Genomic DNA, 21,809 nt, shown 5'->3' with positions numbered 1-21,809 from the left:
CTTCAAAGACAGTCATAGTTACATCACAATATCAGACTTTATAACATAATTGTGCAGCTCTGATACCAGATTGCCAATTAGAACCTTTATCATAAAGATCAAACCAGCTCCTTATCTGAAAACAGTCATAGCTTTATACAAGCATTGGTCTTAATGTCTAATTGTGCACATGTATCGCTCTATCTTTTCTCACATTCCATTTTTTTCATCACTTTTTCCAACTTTTTTTTATAATCCAGGCAACTTATAGCTCACCCAGTAATATATAAATATCACACAGAGGATAGAAATAATGTTTTTTGTGCATATATGTACTTTGTTATTTTGCTTAGTACTACTGTCTTCAATCATACTCAGGTAGGGTGTATCTATCACATGCATACCTACTCATAGTTGTACTGTTATATATTTGCAGATTTGTTTTGCCTCGTTTATTTCATTTGGAATAAAGTGAACGGTGAAATGTGTGTGTAATGTCATTCTTTAATACTACATGTATTTCCAATCTCTTCATAACTTCTGAAAGGTTGGAATTTAACAGCACCTTATCAATTTACTGTCTTGTTATAATTTCACCCTCAAAACTGTCTAAGCATTAATGAGGTGATTGCTGTGTACATCAGCTGATTTGCATGATTCAAAATATGCTTATTGTAAAAAAAATATTTAAAAAACGATTATTACTAAGAAAAACATAACTGTTCTAATCAGGGCAATTATAACATCCTTTTTAAGTCATATAAGAACAAATTTCTTACTATTACCTGTATAGTACTTTGTAATTTGATATGATTTGTGCGTGAGCTTTTTGACTAATACAGGCATTTTACCTTGTAAAATCAATATTTCATGAAAAATATTGTGTTATACACAACAAAAAGGAAAGCATGAAAATGGCATGAACTGCCTCTATACACATTTCAGAAAGATCTTTTCAGCCAGCTTATTTAAAGAAAAAGAAGAAAAAAACAGAAATCAGATTTAAATTCATACACACTGGCAGCGTGAGGAATATCTGAGATTAAAAACAAAAAGACTATTATGTGTGATAAGGATTTTGCATGAAGAATACTTCCCTGCATATTTCAAATGTTTCTCTATATCCTATCCTCGATATACTTGGCAGAGTTAAAGAAATCCTGCACATCTTACTCTCTTTGAAGACATCGTAACGTATTTAGGAGTATATTGTCCACGTATAAGGTGGTTCAAAAAATCGACTCACTGCACTGCATCAGGGAAGCCTTGGCCTCCCATTACAGCTACATGTAATTCTAGAATAAATATCAAATCTATTTGTTCTATGAGCTATCATTCCACACTCCAGTCTTGGCCTAAGACTAATCCGCAATCAACAGACGCCTAAACAGAGAGAAGAGAGGGGAGACGACACCTGTAAGACCTCACCGGATTTCCCTCGTCAAAATAAAGACCAACAAATTCCTTTAATAAGTCAAAAGTATTCTTATCCCTAGGACCTTGAATTCAGAAATAAATCTTCCTGTCTCTGGAGTTAGTGCTCTTTAGAATAAAATGGGCTTCATTCAATATGTCCTTTCTTTCCAGAGAATGAATTCCTTCATAATGAAGAAGAAATTCATCTTCCAGACCCAACAGCTTAGACTTGGTTAAAATCAATCACAGGAAAGTTATTAGAAGGATAAACTCAAGTTCAGCACTGGGTCCTAGTTCTGGTGTTAAACCTTAAAGCAATGTCATCTCCCTTTCATAACACTGAACCCTCTAGGTGCTTGAACTCAGAAACCATCGGATCAACACCTGTCAGCAGAAGTAACAACGTTCATACTTGTTCTTTTAGTTTATTTGACATATCCTCCCCAATATTTTTTTTAATCTGGTGTAAACAAATCAAACACTCCATCATATATCAAAGTAAAGTGCTTGACTTTTCACTGAGAGTTTACACTAGCACCATTTATACTAGTTTTAGACAAAAACCAAAATATGTGTTTGTGGTCCTAAATATGGCACTTTTTTGTGGTGTATTTCTAATGATAACCCTGTTGTGTGACAGGTGTTTACAATCAAGTGTATATTAAGTTCACTTCCAGATCATTCACTGAGTGCAAACAGTAACACCAAGATTTGGTGCTTGTGTCAACATTAATGAACATTGCTACCAAGCTTATACCCTGTTAAAACTCTTGATCTGAAAAAGAAAGAAAGAAATACTTTACTTTCTCCAGCGAATTCCTGGACTGGTGTTAACAATCATCCATAAACTACAGTTTGTGGTCTTCTTTGGGTGACACCTACACTGAACTTCAAACTACCCAGTACACTGTAAAACAAAGCATGTCTTTTGACTGGTGTCAATCAACCATCAATAAACAAACTTCAAGTGCTATGTGGGTGTTAACACCAACACCTACACTGAACTTGAGACTACCCAGTGTAATGTGAATCAAGGACACCGGGTGATGAATGGGGGCAGGAGGAAAGATGTCCACAGCAAAAGAACCGTTTGACTGTATTTCGGAAGAGTGCAAGAGAAGTGACAAGTCATGATGGATGATGATGATGACTTTATCTGAGTAATACTAAATTCAATTCAATGTTGAATAGGAAAGAGGGAGGGGATGAGAGAAACAGATACTAAATAAGAAATAAATGTTTAAAGTCAGGATTGTAGTTCCTTTATCCTTCCTCTTAATCCATCTCACCGATATCAAGCTGCTCCCATAACATTGGATCACATCCTCCATACCCTCTACCGCTCCCCTCCTCCTCCTTCTCATCACTGTCGTCTTCTCTCTCTTTCTCTGGCATCTGGCGTCACTTCTTCCGGGGCGGGGCCCCCTGCGACTTCTCCGATGACGAGGTGGTCTCTGATTCGTCGATGTCCTTCTCCTCGGCCGATCCCTTGATACTCTCCTTCTCCTCCAGCTGTTGGATGCTCAGAGTGGCGAGGTGTTGCCAATTGTTGCGGTTGGACTGACACATGTCGAGGAGTGGTTTCATCTTGTCGTTGACCTTGGTCAATGACTGTAGAGGATGGAGAGGGCAATGATGGGAACAGGTTTAGAAATGGAAATATCGTTGTACAACATAATATTCTCTGACAAAATCTTACATTCGCCCAATTCCTTGGACCAAACACTATATCTAACCCTAACCATATATCTTTGATGAAATAAAACCTGCAACAATGATCACTTGGGCAAATTTTAGATCACAATGCATCTTTGGTTGGACAAACATTTCCCCAAGTCAACTATGCCCCTAGGACAATTACCCCCAGTCATCTGCACCCCAGGACAGTTACCCCCAGTCAGCTACACCCCTAGGATAATTACCTCCAGTCAACTACATCTCTAGGACGATTACCTCCAGTCAACTACACCTCTAGGACAATTATCCCAGTCATCTACACCTCTAGGACAATTACCCCAGTCATCTGCACCCAGGACAGTTACCCCCAGTCAACTACACCTCTATGACAACTACCCCAGTCAACTACACCCCTAGGACAATTACCTCCATTCAACCACACCTCTAGGACAATTACCCCAGTCATCTGCACCCAGGACAGTTACCCCCAGTCAACTACACCTCTATGACAACTACCCCAGTCAACTACACCCCTAGGACAATTACCTCCATTCAACCACACCTCTAGGACAATTACCCCAGTCATCTACACCTGTAGGGCAATTACCCCCAGGAAACTTCCTCATTTGGACAATTACCCTGTTGTATTGGCATATGATAGCTAAGAGTAATCAACTTGAAGGTCGTTTCCATGGGGTACTTGTCCTCGGATGGCTTATTTTTAGGGAAGGACATTTCACTTAGGCAGGAGCATAGTAACAGTGCCCTATCGGGGCAATCAGGCTAAAATGTGAATGATACAGTGAAACCTGTAAATAAAGGCCGTTCAAGGGAAACATGCATAGTGATCTTTATAGGCAAGTGGTCTTTATATATGTACAGGTTTCAATGAGAAACCAAATTCAAGGGAAACAAAATATGTGGTATTTATAGAAAGGTGGTTCTGTCTATAAAGATGGTCGCTAAAGCAGGTTTGACTATATTGAAACAATATGCATGTAAGGGTGTTGTTATTAAATTACTACATGAATTAATAATATCTTTACACGAACAGTTCCTTTTGACATGAAATTGCTCAACAAGAAATCCTGATTGGTTTTAAAGATTACCTCATAGACGGGCAGACATATTGCATCAACGAAACCAACTTGCATCTTGGGTAGAAGATCTCTCTTCTCCCGATTCATCATGTCCTAGGGTGAGGAAGAACCAAAGAAAGAAAAAAAAAGGAAATTATTCATGATTTTTCATTTAATTTTTAAGGTCATATCGATCTACTTTATTCCTACAAAATGGCAACAATGGAACTTGCAACACTTTTGCAACAACATTCTTCCATTCTGTCGTGCATTCAAAAAGAATTTACATGGACAGAAACTATGTTGAAATTTGTACAATTGCCTCTCCTCCCCTTCCCCCCCCCCCCCCCTAACAAAAAAATTGACAAATACCCTTTACAACACAGTACACAAAATATGTGTGACTTACCGATATATTTTACCCATTGAATATCAAGTCAAAGATACACATACCTCAGGTTGAAACCAAATGAGTAATTTGTGTTGAATGAAAATATAACAATTTTCCAATAAGTTAAAGCCTCTCTGCTCTAGTTTGGCCAGAAGGGATTAGACCTCCCTGCATGGTCACTGACAGGTGGTTATCTTATCAAATCAGCTCTTAATTAACATAAGAAAAAGGAGACATAGGGGACCAATGGTCACTGGTTAGGCATTGTTTGCTATATAGATGGTGCAAGTAGCTATAAGTAGTGCAGTGGGGCTTTAAGATGAACTTCTGCACCATTAGGTCACCTTTCTGTAAAAATGTTATATATTAAACTCCAGATGGCGCCATATCAAAATGCAACTTGGGGAAAGTAAGTGGTATGAAGTTTTGCATTGACACTCAGTATCCCTACTTTTTTTTAGTCGGCCCTCCTTCCCTTTCAATTTCATGTTTATTTTTTTAATGTATTGTATTGTGGAAATTGATCTATATGTATATAAATATGTAAATATGTTAAAATGTACCATCATTGTAAATATGAACGATTGAAAGAGGAAAAATAAATGAATTGTATTTAATTGAATTGAATTACTCAAAGAATTTCTGTTAAAAAAATAATAAAGCAATTCTATGGCTATTTTTTATTTTATTTCCACGGAATGTCACATCAGGAACTTTGTCGAACAGAAGAAGCTCATTTATGGGAGCTCATTCCCATCAATAGGCCAATACATGTATAGATAGATAGATAGTTTATTGGTATCCACAATATCTCATTTTACAAAGAGTGTAACAACATTTTGAAACTGATTATAATATACATGTACATATAAAACTGGTACACACTATTCAGAATATTGTCCTTGAGTTGAACTTAAGAGATATAGTTTATTCTATTTCTTTCCTTGAGACTCAACCAAACACATTTCTTTGTAAGATAAACTCACATCAGGGACTTTATTGAGCTGCTGCCGCTCTAAGTCTCCCTGCTCGAAGAACTCGCCAAAGACCAGCTTGGCGATCTCTTTCTGGACGTCCCATGGTTTTGAGATGGCTGAGATGTCACAGGCGGTCATCAGCATCCCTCTCAGAAGCTCTCGTTGGTCATCCTCGTTCCATTCACACTTCTGCTCGTCAACTAGATGGAAGAACTCTCCTCGAGATCTGAAGGAGGAGGACAAGCACGATTGGTGATTAGGAACCCTGAAATGCTTTGTGCATTGTGTTGTTATAAGCAGTTACAGTTTACAAGGAAGTAGGTCAATTAAGACCTGGGCCCCGTCTTACAAATTGTTGATATCAATCGCAACTTATTTGTGATTGACATCAATCGCAACTATGTACATGAGAGATAGGAGACTGCAAACTTGCGATTGATGGGAGGACTTACAAATTATTTGGATCAATCATAACTCTTTGTAAGAAGGGGCCCAGGCTTAATTTATACCACCCATTTTATAGAGGTGTTGTGATGTAATGGATAACCCCTGGGGAGTGTTTCACAAAGGCTTATAAGATCGACTGAAGTTGGACTTGAACTATGGCAGGCCATTCATCATTCATGCCACTGGTTATATTATGGTAAGCGATTTATGCCTATAAAAAGTTTTGAACCAGATGTAAAATTAGAGGAAAAAAAAGACCTTAGTAATTATGATCTTTAGATAATATTTTTTCCTTCAACAATTAACTATCAAAAAAATGTAAATTCTGTAGATTTGTGACAACGATTTGTATGTCCCTTGAGAAACCAATGCCAGGAATGGTTAGAGGATTTAATGGCATGAACGGCCTGCCATAGTTCAAGTCCAAGTTTAGACGATCTTAGTCTTTGTGAAACACTCCCCTGGATAGGAGAGAGAGAGAGAGAGAGAGAGAGAGAGAGAGAGAGGGAAGAGAGAGAGAGAGAGGGAAGAGATAGCAAATCAATATGAAGTACTGCTTGACCAGAGAGGGATGAAGATGAAAAACATATTTCTGAACTTACTTGAAGTAGACAGCAAGGTCCGTAGCCAAGATGGCGTGTTCTAGAAGTCTGATAGCATTGGTATACTCTTCAGGATTGAGGTTCATGAAGATCTCATTGCCCTGTAGAGGAATCACAAACAAAACAATTAAAAAGGCAAAAGAAACAGAAGTTAAAACAGCCTCGTGATCACATGTATAGAAAGTCCAGCTATTTCCACCCTTTGCACTTTTTCTCATTCAAAACCTCATAAGGCCTACATGGAATCTGTATATAAATGTCACTTCTTTGTTGTACTAAAGGCTTGCATTGACCATCAGTCGGAGAGGGAATAAAAGATGAAAGATGGAATAACTTGCTATTTAGGATCAGGAAATATTGATCTACTTGATCTGGGGATGAGCGAGAGAGAGAGAGAGAGAGAGAGAGAGAGAGAGAGAGAGAGAGAGAGAGAGAGAGAGAGAGAGAGGGGGGGGGGGAGGGAGGGAGAGAGAGAAACAGAGATAGATGGAGATGGGGTCCCTTTTCTCACTTATCATCAGGGAAGGAAAGGAAGAATAACAGATAAAAGGAATAGAATTTAATACTTTACATATGAGAATCATGATAGAGTTATCAAAATTACAGGGTGTCAATCTGATGATAATAAGGGGGGGGGGGGTGGAGGCTTCCCCTTTCTCTCAGACCCCTCTGATAATCAGTTATAAAGAGTATGAAAGAGATGAAGGATGGAGTACCTTGCTATTTAGGATCATGATACACTGATCAAAATTACAGGGGGGGGGGGGGGGGTCTGATCGTAATAGAGGGAGGAATGGGTTGGGGGGGGGGGGGCTCTCTCCCTGACCCCTCTGATAATCAGTTACAAAGAGAATGAAAGAGATGAAGGATGGACTAGTTACCTTGCTATTTAGGATCATGATACACTGATCAAAATTACAGGGGGGGGGGGGGTCTGATCGTAATAGAGGGAGGGATGGGTTGGGGGGGGGGGGGCCTCTCTCCCTGACCCCTCTGATAATCAGTTACAAAGAGAATGAAAGAGATGAAGGATGGACTAGTTACCTTGCTATTTAGGATCATGATACACTGATCAAAATGATGGTGTTCCATGGTGGAAGTCGAGTACAGCTGCGCAAGAGGAGATTCAATCCTATGGTAGTATCAAAGAGAAAATGAGTAAGAAAACATATAAACAAAGTCAAACTTTTCAGGTTGAATGAAATAACATGCTGTTAGAGAGAAATATTACAAGTAAGTGATATATCATATTGCTACAAAGTATCTGCATGAAATTATATTTTATTTAGAAATCAACTTGATGTATGTACATTGTATCTCCAAAGACAAGAAAGGCTATTGACTGAACTTTGAGTTTATTTTGTTCTGCATAGGATTGTAGTGATAATTCAAGCTCATTAGTATACTTAACCCTATTTAGCCCGGGGGGGGGGGGGGCTTGAGAAGCCCCCCCCTCGACATTTTTCGCGATAATTTTTTAACGCAAGAAAATCTTGCACTGAAATTTTGTGACTTTTTTCTTTCGAGTCTTGCGCAACTTTTGAAAGAAATTTTTCGAAAATCGGACCTACCATTACAAAGTCACGTGTCCTTTTGTCTTCGCATGTCAGCCCGAAAATCGCTCATTTTTGTGATTTGTGTACAAAACATATGGAAATCTCATTTTTCAAATAAAGAGGTAAAACATTGGTTATTTGGTCTTGTTTAGATTTTAGGTGTTTATTTTGGGGTCAAAATAGTTGAATTATAGTTGGAAATGAAATAAAACAACAAAAACAATAAAATACATAAGTTAAAAAAACAAAGAAATACATAAGAAATTATCAAAACAATAGATAACATAAGGAATAACCCTGGTTTTTCCAATTTTTGTGTTGTATTATTATTCCAAATGGTCTAACAAATATATGTAGTGAAAAAGAATGCTTAAATATGAATAATGTCTGATTTATGGGCAAAAATGTGAATTTAATGACCTTATTTGCATAAATTACCATAAATATGCAAATGAGTGAATTTTTCAAAACTATTGAAATTACCATAGTATTCTATACACTTCACTTGACATGTATGCAAATTTTCGCGGCGATCGGGCGTTTCACGGCCGAGATCACAGGGGGGGGGCCTGAGAAGCCCCCCCCTGGGCTATGCAGTTTCAAAATAGCCCGGGCTAAATAGGGTTAAAGGACATGAGAAGATTAACAAATTGTCTATCTGGAAAATCAGAAATTTTCAAGTGCATGAAACTAATCACACAATGTGGAGCAACAGGGTATGAAACGATGAAATAGTTGGCTCAAGACCGAGGAACTTGGAGAGACACTTGATATAGAATTTTGAATGGGTCACTGAACCTGTCATAAACTGACAGATCACTATTGATGATGAAACTAAATGTATCATAACATTCTATGCGGCAAAAAGATTGCATTACAACATTTATTTGTATAAATTGTGCATGTTTATTCTTACAAAGATGGCCATTATTTATCAACCAATTTTCAAAAGTCGTGGTTTTACAGTAATTGACATGAAGACATATGGGCATTGAGCCAGATTTAATTTTACCATGACAGCGCCAACAGTTAAAATTCTGTAAATCATATATCAAACTCAATATATATACTTTTTGTTGTTGTAATGAGTGAGAGTCTTCGGGCTTCATAGCAAGAACTTTAATGAATATTCATTACTCACATGACCTGGAAGTTGTTGTTGGTACCCCTGTGGTCAAGGTCATGTGACAAGCATGCTACCATGAGGCACATGACCTCGATGTCCGTCAAGACGTTCTTCATACCACCAGCCTGTCAGGTCATAAGAGAAGCAAAGCAAAAGAAATCAGCATAATATTTACATAGTTTTAACATGACTTGGTAACATTGTTGAAGGTTGATGAAAAAAATGTAATTTTGTATGAAATGTTACCTATTATATTGAATTTCCTTCTACTGTACTAACCCTCTAACATTCAAAACATATTGAAAAAAATTCTCAAACCACAAAGATATTTATGGTTTTCTTTGAAGGCACCAATGTGTAATCCCCTCTAACAATTCCATGAAAATAAGACATAAAACAGGCTCTCAAAAATCATTCAACACTTAAATGTTTGGAATGGGATATAAAGCCAATTCATTGCTTTGTGACAATTTACAATCACCTAAACTGTAATTAACTTATGATAATATAGTTGGGACAAGTTAGAAATCGATCAAATCAGTTTTTCCCAATTTTTATAATTAATAATGGTCTGTTTTCACTCAAGCTTACAGATTATCTTTAATTATACATCGAGCATTGAAGTGGCTACCTTAGCATCATTTTCTTGATATCTACCGGTATATTTAAATTTTAAATTTACCTTGATGATGGCAAACATCGTCTGTGCTACTGTGAAAGCGTGTCTCCAGTTGTGGTACGTCACATTGCGATAATTCTTACGTACACTCAGTAGCCATCTACACATAGTCTGAAAATCATCAAGAAAGTTGGAGAAAATTATTACCATCACAGTAACTATTTTACATATTATCTTCCCTAAAATTTTGACAGTGACTCATGGCTGTCATCTAGAAAATTAATTTTGTTGTTTTTAGGAAATCTATATCGACATAAAACATAGTTATTATTTGTGGATATATTATTTGTGGAGATAAAAGTGTTGAAGATTACTGTATGTATGTTTCTATTTTTCTCATTCACTTAATCTGAACAAATGTCCATAAATGTATCAGTGGACAGCAAAACAATCAACTTTATATTCCAATTGTTTAAGTTGTTTTAACATCACCAACACCATCATTATGATATTCATATAACATCATCACCACCAACATCATCATCATTAGCTTAAGTTCTGCTACCACACCAGAAGACAAAACACGCCATGTATGATTCCTATACTACATCTGGAGACAATATTTAAACTATGTTATTAGTCTATGACAATATAAGCCATGACCAAAAAAACATACAGCTTAAGAAATATACTACTTCATGGTTTATCCTGAATTTTTTTGGTGGATCTATTTACAATTTACTGTCTCATCATTTGTATACCTCATAGTTTATCCTGAATTTGTTTAGTAGATCTAGATCGAGGAACATCCTAATGGCTGCTAGCAATGTCTCATCTTCAGTCATACGAAGCTCGCTGAAGGAGAACTTTAGAAGACCTAGTTCGTTAGAAGTTGGCACTGGAAGTTTCTGTCAAAGGGAGAAAAAAATCAAAGTGATAAGTAATTAATCCAAATACTTTCTTGTATAGTGCAATCTTTTATAACGATGATTAGCTTTCATGAAGACCATGGAATCAACAAACGATTAAGCTGAGAGGATTCAGTATCAGGGAGCTAACCATGTTCATTTATATTGGTGATGGAAGTACTTTTGCAGCCCTATCTTATGGCTGAAGTAGCCTCGCTGTTTGTGGTGGCTCCACTCACATTTCTTCGCTCAGATTAGGAAAACGGACTTTAGCTCCTTTTGTCCAGTTCGATAAAAGCTAAAATATGAATAATATAACAACATTCTGAGTCACATCATAGATGCATTATGTATTAATGCATCTAAGATGTGACTCAGAAAAATGTTCTTGTTAAGTACCGCCTGCTAAGAGCTGGAATATGGTGTTGACTCATTCTTGTTCAACATTAAGTTAACACCCTCCTGGTTCTCTGCATACAATATCATCTTTATCTCGTATGTAATTGGTACGATTCCTCCAAAAGATGCCGTAAAGGTGTTTAAAACAAATTTCTGTATTACTATGGACAATAAAACTTGAATCTTGAATCTTGAATATAATAATGAGAATACTATTAATATAAAGACACATACCTTTATTCTCTGAGCTTCTTCTGAAGGAGCTGTGGCATGATACGATAATGTCTGAGGATAAGAGAACAAAGAAACAATAAAATATATACAGTAATTAATTAACATGAGATAAGATCTTTATTTAATCATCATGCACATTTCAAAAATGTGTGCAAATCATTTACTGTCTCACATACTTGCACGGGGCAAAATGTCTTTAAATGGAACAAAATTGACAAAGAGTTGAGAAGAACAGAAACTCTAAGATATTTCAGATTTATCAAATATCCAGTGTTCTTACAGAGTTTGTAACAACATACATGAACATTTCCTCACCACCTCAACACCCTAATTAATGTATTCCCAGGGGAGTGTTTCACAAAGAATAGGATCAACTTTAAGTTGGACTTAACTATGACAGGCTCTTCATGCCACTGTTTGCTCTCACCATTATGATCTTTAGATAATATTTTTCCTTCAATAATGAATTATCATAAAATGACTATTTTGTAGATTTGTGACCATGATTTGTCCGTTCCTTGAGAGACAAATGTCAGTAAATGGTGAGAGCAAACAGTGACATGAACGGCCTGCCATAGTTAAGTCCAACTGAAAGTTGATCTTAGTATTTGTTAAACACCCCCCAGTGGCTACATTACTTCTCTGTAAAATCAAGCTGAATTCCCCTATTTTTACAGACATTACACATACATGAAGCCAGACTTCGTCCATTATTTGCTAGAAGTGAAACCACACATTTGTATGATTTCCTTCTCAATGTATGAGGCGTAAAATGCATTACTCAAGCAATATCAAATGAGCATGAAGCAGTAAGCTTTAATAGTCAAAGCAAAATCCAGGAAATCCTCATGTAACTTAAAAAGGGAAAATTACAATCTGATTCGATTAATATTCCTGATGTAATTTGTCTAAACTACTGGAAATGGTTATGTATTCCCATTGGTGTTTCTCTAAGAGCAATTTTGTCAACTGGAACATGTATCCTTCTTTTATAGAAATTATATCTTTGTTTAAAGATTTTTCCAAAGTACACACTGTTCATGGCATGAGTGCTGACTGTTGATTACTAACACTTCAGTTGCTTTCTCCTTCTCTCTGTGCAGTCGCTTGTTATCCATACGTGCAGATCAGCACAAAACAATACGCATCAAAAGAATTACTTTGTACAACAGAAATTGTCAAAGTTACCCCTGTCCAGTCCCGATTGACTCCATTGCAACCCTTTAACAATGGCATTGAGTACACTGTATGTACTTTTAATGCCCTGCATTTTCCAGTAAAATGGAATTGTCCTGGGCTATTGTATCTTCTCCTTTGTTGTGCAAGTTTGAACAATAAAGTGATGTTTAAAAAAAAATAATCTTGCACTGGAAACAGTGAATCTTGACAGAAAGAGATTTAAAGGAAACTGATTTGACAGCACTGTATTAGAATGAATTCATTCCTGTTAATATAAACATCTCATCAGTAACAAAAGCTAAGAAAGATTACTCTTGGAATGCTTGTATATTTCAGATCTACCATGTAGAGCAGTAATTCATTAATTGAAATGGAAAAAAAGACATATCACACAAATGTATGTGTATGAGTCTAATTTGCATGCAAATTTATGCGCAGCACAGTATTTTATATCACATTTATCATATGTGTATAATGTGAAAAATTTGTTGGTTATAAACCTCACAATAGACAATATTTTCTATTCATTATACAATCATTTATTTAAAATTCATTGCTTCAACATGAAATTACACGACCAGAATTCAGCATCGATACAATAACATAACCTCTAGGTTGAGAGCATGAACTGACTGACTGCCCAGTACAAGATCAAGATGAGTATCATTAAAGGTAAAGACCAGTTTTGGAAATGCTCCCCTCTCAAAAAATGAAATGGAAGCTCTTATTACCAATCATATAAAAGAATATGTTTTGACTAATATATGTGATGATACAAATTTTGCCGAGAAACCGCCTACTAATTGATATATCTGGTAAATTATTATATCTATTTGGACCTGATGGATATCGTGCATGTGTCGCGTAGTCCCAAATACATCTTTCTGTGTACAGTGATTGTAACTTTACCAAGACTGGGCCAAATTTCTGATCATTTTGATGATTCCAGAACCTTGCAGTACACACCAATACTTATATGCTATGTTTCTTTCACAATGCAATCGCATGACCAGAACTAGTCTTAATCTTTAACTCAGGATGTTAGAGGATGTGATAATACCCTTCTATCTCTCACCAGACAACATAATCTTGCTCAACCTAGCAATTACAACTCTAAACATTCCCAGACTTTAAGACCCCCTTTGATGGGGAGAGGAGGTGCCTCGTTTCCCTAATTTGATTTGGTCATCCATTCTAGCACGAGAGCATTCTCTCACACATATTTCCATCTGGAAATTTGATAGACGCTATCCATTTGATTAGATTCCTTGTTGGGCAGAGCTGCTAAATAGTACGTCAAGAGAAGTGGATAAAGAATGAAGCTTCTGCCAGTCGTTTAAGAGAATTAGAGCATTGTGCCAGAGCAGTTATATCTTTTTGCAAGACATTTATTTACATTTGCCACTCTCCACCCAGGTGAAATTAAACCTCTTCAAAGAATTAGGCACTTCATTTGAGCAGCTCAAAATGATGCAGCTGATTTAATACAAATCATGAACCTTATATATTTGCAAAAATTAAATCCTTCTGCGATCGATGATATTGCATGCACTGTTAAAGTGGGTGAGGGGATTTTGAAACATTGGTTATTATATCCAATACCCACAATCATACTAAACAAATAAAAAATGAATTAAATCAAAAGTATATTATGATGTATTCCTACTATAGAGACAGTTCTCTTCTTTCACATAAAAGTCCACTTTTACAAATATTCTGAGTTTCTACTTTTAGATATCAACTATAGAATACAATATAAACATGGGCAAGCGCATAATTACATTTAACCCCCTGACTACCAAACCCTCTCATTCCCATAGCCTTCATACAAGGGCCAACCAGTTCCAGTTTGCAATGGGTTAACTACCCACATTAAACATGTACATGACATATATTATACTTAGTAAACTAAATCAAATCTAAGTTCTCATGTATTCCTACTATTCAGAATATTTCTACTTTCATTTAGGTTTTTGCACACCACCTCATACTTTACGGCCTGACTATTTAATATTATTGCGTGCCAAATGAAAAGGGGTGTGGGATTTAAGCATTTGATGCCTACACCCGTTTTATTGAGCCGGGCATAGCTATCATTGATTAGTCTACAAGGCAGCCTAAAGAATGCACTAAATAGAAAGTGATTGACTGATTGACGGATCGGATTAAGTGAACATGAATACTTGAAGGTGACATGATGAAGGATAATGGCAGCTTAGCCCTTGTGAGACAACTGCCCACAATTTGTGGTTTGATTTTTAACAACTTTTAGGTCAGACCACCAAAAATAATATACCAGAACCATGAACATGAATAGAGAGAGAGAAATATATATATATATATATATATAGAGAGAGAGAGAGAGAGAGAGAGAGAGAGAGAGAGAGAGAGAGAGTGGGAGCAAATTCCTCCCCACTTTGTCTTTTTTATGATGAAATAGTATTTAGCATTTGGCATTAAAATTGTGAAAAATGCATTATAATCTTTAAATTGGCAACAATATGTAGAGTTCAAATTCACCGCTTTTTAATCAAATTGACATTATTTCATCTGTTTGATATAGTTCCTATTAATGTATGATTTTCTTTACATATTAGACTTTTTATAAATATATTAACAATAAAAGAAATATACCAGTGATGCCAATTTGAAGAACTTAACCCTTAAAAATTCTTGTCGTGAACGGGATAATTATCAAACATTGCGTTGATTGGTTGATTGACAGATATGCAGACATGTAGGCGGATGACAATGTCTGACACGCATACCGTTGGATTAGATTTAATGACATAATGGATTAGCTGAATGGAATGATGAGAATATAATAGACAGAGAGTAAATGGTTGATTGACAGAACGGTCGACAGACAATGATTGAACAGAAGCAAATGGACAGATCATGAATGGAACGAAACCAGTTCTGTATGGGACATTTTGAGCGTAGAGCCCCCCATCCCCTTAAAAAAAAAAATTGCACAATACACGCAAGTAGGTATTTGCCCCCTCAGCCAAACAAGATATATTTAATTTTGCAAATATTAGTCATATTTGTCAGAGATATTTTTAGATATATCCTGATTTTTAGATCAATTATGCAGTGAAAAATCTGGAAACCAATACACTGTCCCCCTCTCCCTTCCCCAAAACTCCTACAGATATGCAAAGAATCTTGGATCCACTACAAAAATAAAATTAAATTAATGGAGATGAATATTTTTCTCTCTCATGAACAGAATCCGAACAGAGTATAATTATAAAGACTACCCCTCTATAACTGCATCTATAGCTTTACTACAGACAGTTTCACTTTTCATTCTCCATATGTATCCCATGGGTTTCATCCGAAACCATCCCAGGCAGAGTACTGACTGGTTCAAGAGAAAGATGTGAAAGGATAGTCTATATGCACCCACTATTTCAGACCCAGCTTAATAATTTCAATGAGAGGCTGGGAAACTTTAATATGTCGAAGCCAGACTCAGAGGCAGTGCAGCCCAAAGGATAAAACAAATTGTCTTGATAATGGCGTAAAACATGATTCTGAAACAAGTTGTTGAGCTAGATCCCTTGGATGAATCCAGTCATCCTCAATGAACAAGTCCTGTGGATAGGATCTACAGCCATATGTTTCTTGGAGATGTTACATAGGCACAATGGATCAGTGGTAGAGCAGTGGACTGGACAGGAGGTCCAAGGTTTGAAACCAAGTCAATGCAATAGTGCCCTATGGGAAGGCATTCATCCTCATTACCAAGTCCCTTGGATAGGATTTAAAGCTGTAGATTCCACCTAGTTCCTTACTCACAAGAATACAAGGCTTTCTTAGCAGTCAGGTAAAAACAATCGATTATATGATCAAACCATGTTCTTCCTTTCGTTTTAGTTTTGGAAGCGCTTGGTGATTCTAATAAGCGCTGTATAAAAACTGAGTATTATTATATTATATTATTATTTTACTCAAGTACAAAAAATGAAGATAATAGCAAACAAATATGGATACAAGAACATGTGTAAAGGGAAAAGGAAACACATAAGGATATCTTCTTACCTCTAGTGCTACTCGTTGCTTAGCAACTGCTCGACACACCTTCTCATACATCTTGGTATTGTGTATGCCCATACCACAGAATATTGCAAATGCCTGCAGGAGAGTGGGGGGAGAGAGAAAGATAGAGAGAGGGAGGGAGAGAGAGAGTGGAAGAGAGAGTGAGAGAGAGAGAGAGAGAGAGAGAGAGAGAGAGAGAGAGAGAGAGAGAGAGAGAGAGTGAGAGAGAGAGGGAGAGTGATAGAGGGAGAGAGAGATAGGGAGTGAGTTATATTATTATAATTACATAGAGGCAGAAATTTACAATTTGATATTCATCAAAACGCTAGTGCCCTTTGGTAAGGCATTTATTAATCCTCATTATCAAGTCCCTCTGAGAGGACTGAAAGCTGTCTGTCCCCTGGTACAATGGCTTCTTAGAAGTCAGGTCAAACGAACAAACTTGCCCCATTCATCAAGAGCACACTAGTCTGAAATATTTTTAAAAGAGAAAATAAGAAAACTTTTGCTGGAGAAAATTGAACATCATATTTACTTCATTACAAACACTTTGTTGTTGTTAGTTTTGTTGTGTTCTGTTTTTTGCATGTGTTGTCATGTGCTATTATAGGTTTCGTGTACAATAAACATATTATTCTCTCATGTATATATTTTACTGTGTGGGCCACTTACAAGGTTCACCTTTCTAGCTGTTACCTACTTTAGCAATATATTGTACATATCATATCCATGGATTTTAATTGTAAAATCAAAAATAATTAATTTTAAAGAAATTCCTGTGGAGAAACAGTTACTGGTGTGTGCCCTCATTCCTTGTTTCTTTACCTCAAACATGTCTTCATCATTCTTATTGAAGGCTGACCCGTCCATCTTGTTGACCAGTAGACTGACCCCCTGGATTGCCCCGCTAGCGTTCTTGATGGGCATACAGAGCATCTCATGGGTGCGGAAACCGGTCTCCGAGTCAACCTAGGAGCAGAAAGAGAACAAGTATCAGAACATGTTTTGAAAGCCACATACTAGTCGATGTCCATGTGTATTGCATCATAATTTGCTGACACCACGAACCCGTTTCACAAAGCCTTTTTCAAACGACAAATGACAAAAATTGGTGAAAAATCTGCTGATAACCAATCAGAAGCAAGGATTTCTCTAGCTTATAACAAAAACTGTCATTTGTCACTGATGACAAGTTTTGTGAAATGGGGCTCTGATTTGGTTGAATTGCCAATTAATGTATGCACAGGTCTCTTCAGGCAGTGAACTTGGTGTACCACCAGATATTACTCTTGCTTGCCTTCATATCCTGACAGTGAGGGACATTTGATTACAATGAGAGTTCCTTATAGCGGTAGGTCCAGGGAACAGAGCATTACATAATTCCTGGTGGACTTAAAAGTGAAGTCCATTCTTGGTGATTATCAACACCGGTTATTGGGTAAAAACCCAAATGGTGTCAAATTCAAATTTACAGTGTATGCACTTGGAAAGCAAAATAATTATTCTGTTTTTATTTACTAACCTAAAGTGCTTTGAGCATGTTTTTGTAAAGGCGCTATATAAATATCAATATGTATGTTAGTATGTATGTATGTATGTATGTATGTATTCCCCATGAGAACCCACTACTATGAGCCTCTAAAAGACCATTCCTTTTCTAGTAATGATAGGTAATATATCATCGGTGGGGTGACAAAACCTCGTATCTAAATTTTTTGAGATTTTGATTTTTTTGCATAATTGTGTACCTAATGGCCTACGACACCACCTGATAAATTCATGGAACGCCTCCTGTCTCGGTTTTTTCACAAATTCCACACAAAGGACGGTGTCACAGCACTAAATCTGTTGAGACAGGAAATGTTTTTTCGCTCTCTTGAAAATTCATGATTTTTGAGATACGAGGTTTTGTCACCCCACCGACGATATTCTTAAATAAGAAGAAAAACACACACTGGATTTTCAAAACTATAATCATTCTCTCCTTTTTTGCTCTCCTTCACATGGTATACACATATATGAGCAATGCACATCTGTTTATTTTGTGCCACAGCTGTTTTATTCCTGTAAAAATAAAGCAAACATCATATTTGATGTTTTGAAGTTCTCTTCCGGTGCCAGGTACCAGAGGGATAAAGATGCCTCCTTACCTTGGGGTCAAACCGAGGATCCTTATATGCATCTGAAATGTTAAGAGTCTGCAAGAAAGAAAATAAGGACATTAATTAAATAGTCATACTTCAGTTTTCAAGAGTCTTTGTATTTTCTTAAATTATTTTTTTACTTGAAAAGCAATGAACAAAACAATCCTTAATGCTTTTGAAAAAATAATGTATAATATATTCATTGTCTCACTTGGAAGGTAACCTATTGCCTAGAGGGCTATGTGGACCCTGCATTAAGGATAGGGTGAATGGGAGAATGAGAGAAGCTAGTATTCAAAGGGTCTTAACCAACATTTATTACAGAGCTAGAAACCTCTACGTCAAAGAGGGACATCACAGCAAATTGGCAACCCTGAGACAGAGGAATTCCAAGGAGTACATGTAATTAAAGAAACTCCACTGCGGTATCTCCTAAATGCAAGTTTAATTACTCTCTCCCAAACAAGCCTTGCTCATTTATTTCTCATTAAACTTGTAGTAAGAAAGAAAGAAGAGAGATGAGATGGGGATGTTTTACGACGATGATTCAGGGTGAATAATTCTGTGAGGTAAATGAGGATGCATAGGTTTGTATGTCATTCAAGGATCCTGAAGAGGGGTTCTTTCTACAGCATTGATCCATAGAGGTACTTTCTCTTCTTGTGCATCCATCATAAATCCCATTACCATGGTCCCTAATCTTCTTTTAATCCCTCTGTTATACCCTTCTGTTACACCCCTCTGTTACCCCTCTAATAAGAATGCATAGGTTTGTATGTCATTCAAGGATCCTGAGGAGGGGTTCTTTCTACAGCATTGATCCATAGAGATACTTTCTCTTCCTGTGCATCCATCATAAATCCCATTACCATGGTCCCTAATCTTCTTCAAATTCACAATTTGTTAGATTGTTCTGCTTACAATACATTTTGTTTGATAATTCTACCTATAAACATGTCTTTAAAAAAATTAAATACCACAAGTTTATACAATGGTATCTAGGTCAAAGAAGCCTCAGTTGGATTAACTTATAAAGGATCCCGAAGGGCGTTAATAAGCCAGTTTGTAAATGCAATCTGTGCTGGGGCAGATAAAGGTCATTTGTACCACAATTATAAACCTACTGAGACGATTTGCTGGATACGTAGTCATGAAAGTTATGTAATTATTATTCATCTATGCATCGATGGGGGTGAAACAGAGGGGTGTAACAGAGGGGCGTAACAGAGGGGTGTAACGGAGGGGTGTAATGGAGGGGTGTAACTAAAAAAAAAAGTACTTACCTCCCCTGTTGTCGCCACATACCCTGTGATACCAATGTGAATTGGAAACCGACATCCATTTCTGCAAGAAAGAAAGAAAGAGAAAATATATATTCACAGGATCCCTCTTTAAACAGGCACTTCAACAAACATCTTATATTTATATATCTATTAGTTATAATAAAAATAATCTGGATTTACATCACGCTTAATACGAAATACAGTCTCTAAGCGCTTTACAGATATTATTACCCCGGTCATTGGATTGTGTCCAATGTGCACCATCTCCACTCCCTAGGGAGTATTCCTACCATATGGTTACCTGTGCTGTGTATTACAAGGCCAACAAGGAACAACAGTATTTCAATTACAAAACAGGGCTACCCTGTCAGAATACAGCACAAATAAATAAAGATAGGTATGGCAACTTCTACCACAAAGGCCTTGTCATCCTACCAGGTCCCCATTTCCCTCCTGGATATGGAGTGGTAAATATAGATTAATACTTTGCCAAAGGAGTAGGACATTAGTGCCCTAACGGGATCAAACCCACGACCTTTGCATTTCAAGCTAAGCGCCTAAACCACTCAACTACCACATATTTCTACAGAAGTACAATCATTGAGATTTGTATGCTCAGTTGTTGTAATGAAGAGGTGTCATGGTCTAGTACACCAGAATTTGGATCACAAGGTTCACGGTTCAAGTCCCACTGTGGCACTAATTGCCTTTTGCAAGGCATTAATCTACATTTTCCACTCTCCACCCAGATGTAGTGAATGGGTACCTGTTAGTAATTAATTCATTGCATGCTTTAAGCACCTTAGAGCAGCTGGGCTAAAGCCAGGGTAATAATACTACTTTGTAGGCGCCTTGAGCATTCCATTGGTTGGTTATGTGCACAATATAAATGTAGCTTTCATTATTATTATCAATGCAGATTTAAAATTGAATCAACAAAATTGCTGAGAACTTCCCACCCCATTAACGTACCTTGTTTTAACCCCATTTCCCAGAATCGAGGTATATAATATACTACTATCTTCTGGCATCGACACCTCAGAATTCTAATGATACTGACTGATCTAAGTATCTCCCTCTTTCTTCCTTCGTTCTTTCCGTCTTTTTCTCTTTTTTTTTCTTTCTTTTTTGTTCTTACGCTCTCTATCATTTTCTTTGTTTTGAAGAAAAAAAAGATCTTTCAAATAATAATCCATCATTAGGGTTTCTAATGTCACAAAAGATAAAACTGTCTGTAGCTGATGGCATATTTATTTCTTTTTATCTCCTTTCTCTCTCTTTCTCCCTCTGTATCAGTTTCTTTGTTTTATAGAAAGGCCAAAATCTTTCACGTATAAATCTTTCATGTACTAATCCATCATTAGGGTTTACATGTTTAATGTCGCATAAGATGTGAATGCATAAAGCAGACATTGTAGCTTATTTCCTTTTATTTTCTTGTTGTCTCTATGTTCTCTCTCTCTCTCTTTCTCTCTCTTTCATTTTCTTTATCTCTTTGCAATTTTCTTTATTTTGAGACACGCTAACATCTTTCATGTGATAATCCATCATTAGGTACATGTATATATATGTTATATGTTAATACTAATGTTATCTCTGTAGGATGTGAAGGTATTAATGAGACTTTACAACAACTCATCTTTCTTCAAGGTCATCTCTTTTGTCTCTCTCTCTCTCTCTCTCTACCTACCACTTTCTTTTGTTCAGACAGGTCATCATCTATCATGTACTTGTCTGTCATTGGGTATA

At 36.7% G+C, this 21,809-nt stretch overlaps 1 protein-coding gene across 1 annotated transcript in view; it reads right to left on the bottom strand.

Moving 5' to 3' along the window:
* Positions 1-295: 295 nt before the first annotated feature.
* Positions 296-21,809, bottom strand: part of LOC577841 (dual 3',5'-cyclic-AMP and -GMP phosphodiesterase 11) — a 46,095-nt gene continuing 24,581 nt past the window's right edge. Inside the window, exons 3-15 of the mRNA XM_030979046.1 lie at positions 20,061-20,121; positions 18,784-18,831; positions 17,459-17,602; positions 16,637-16,729; positions 11,411-11,461; positions 10,631-10,777; positions 9,933-10,040; positions 9,266-9,375; positions 7,613-7,700; positions 6,569-6,669; positions 5,529-5,745; positions 4,182-4,265; positions 296-3,006 (exon numbers count right to left, since the gene is read on the bottom strand). Coding sequence (XP_030834906.1) covers positions 2,797-3,006; positions 4,182-4,265; positions 5,529-5,745; positions 6,569-6,669; positions 7,613-7,700; positions 9,266-9,375; positions 9,933-10,040; positions 10,631-10,777; positions 11,411-11,461; positions 16,637-16,729; positions 17,459-17,602; positions 18,784-18,831; positions 20,061-20,121 — 1,462 coding nt within the window. The 3' untranslated portion in view covers positions 296-2,796. The remainder of the gene's footprint in view (positions 3,007-4,181; positions 4,266-5,528; positions 5,746-6,568; positions 6,670-7,612; positions 7,701-9,265; positions 9,376-9,932; positions 10,041-10,630; positions 10,778-11,410; positions 11,462-16,636; positions 16,730-17,458; positions 17,603-18,783; positions 18,832-20,060; positions 20,122-21,809) is intronic.

Source organism: Strongylocentrotus purpuratus, unplaced genomic scaffold (assembly GCF_000002235.5).
Source record: "Strongylocentrotus purpuratus isolate Spur 01 unplaced genomic scaffold, Spur_5.0 spur5_scaffold_10, whole genome shotgun sequence".
Classification (NCBI taxonomy): Eukaryota; Metazoa; Echinodermata; class Echinoidea; order Camarodonta; family Strongylocentrotidae; genus Strongylocentrotus; species Strongylocentrotus purpuratus.
This window is presented reverse-complemented; position numbering and strand designations above follow the sequence as displayed.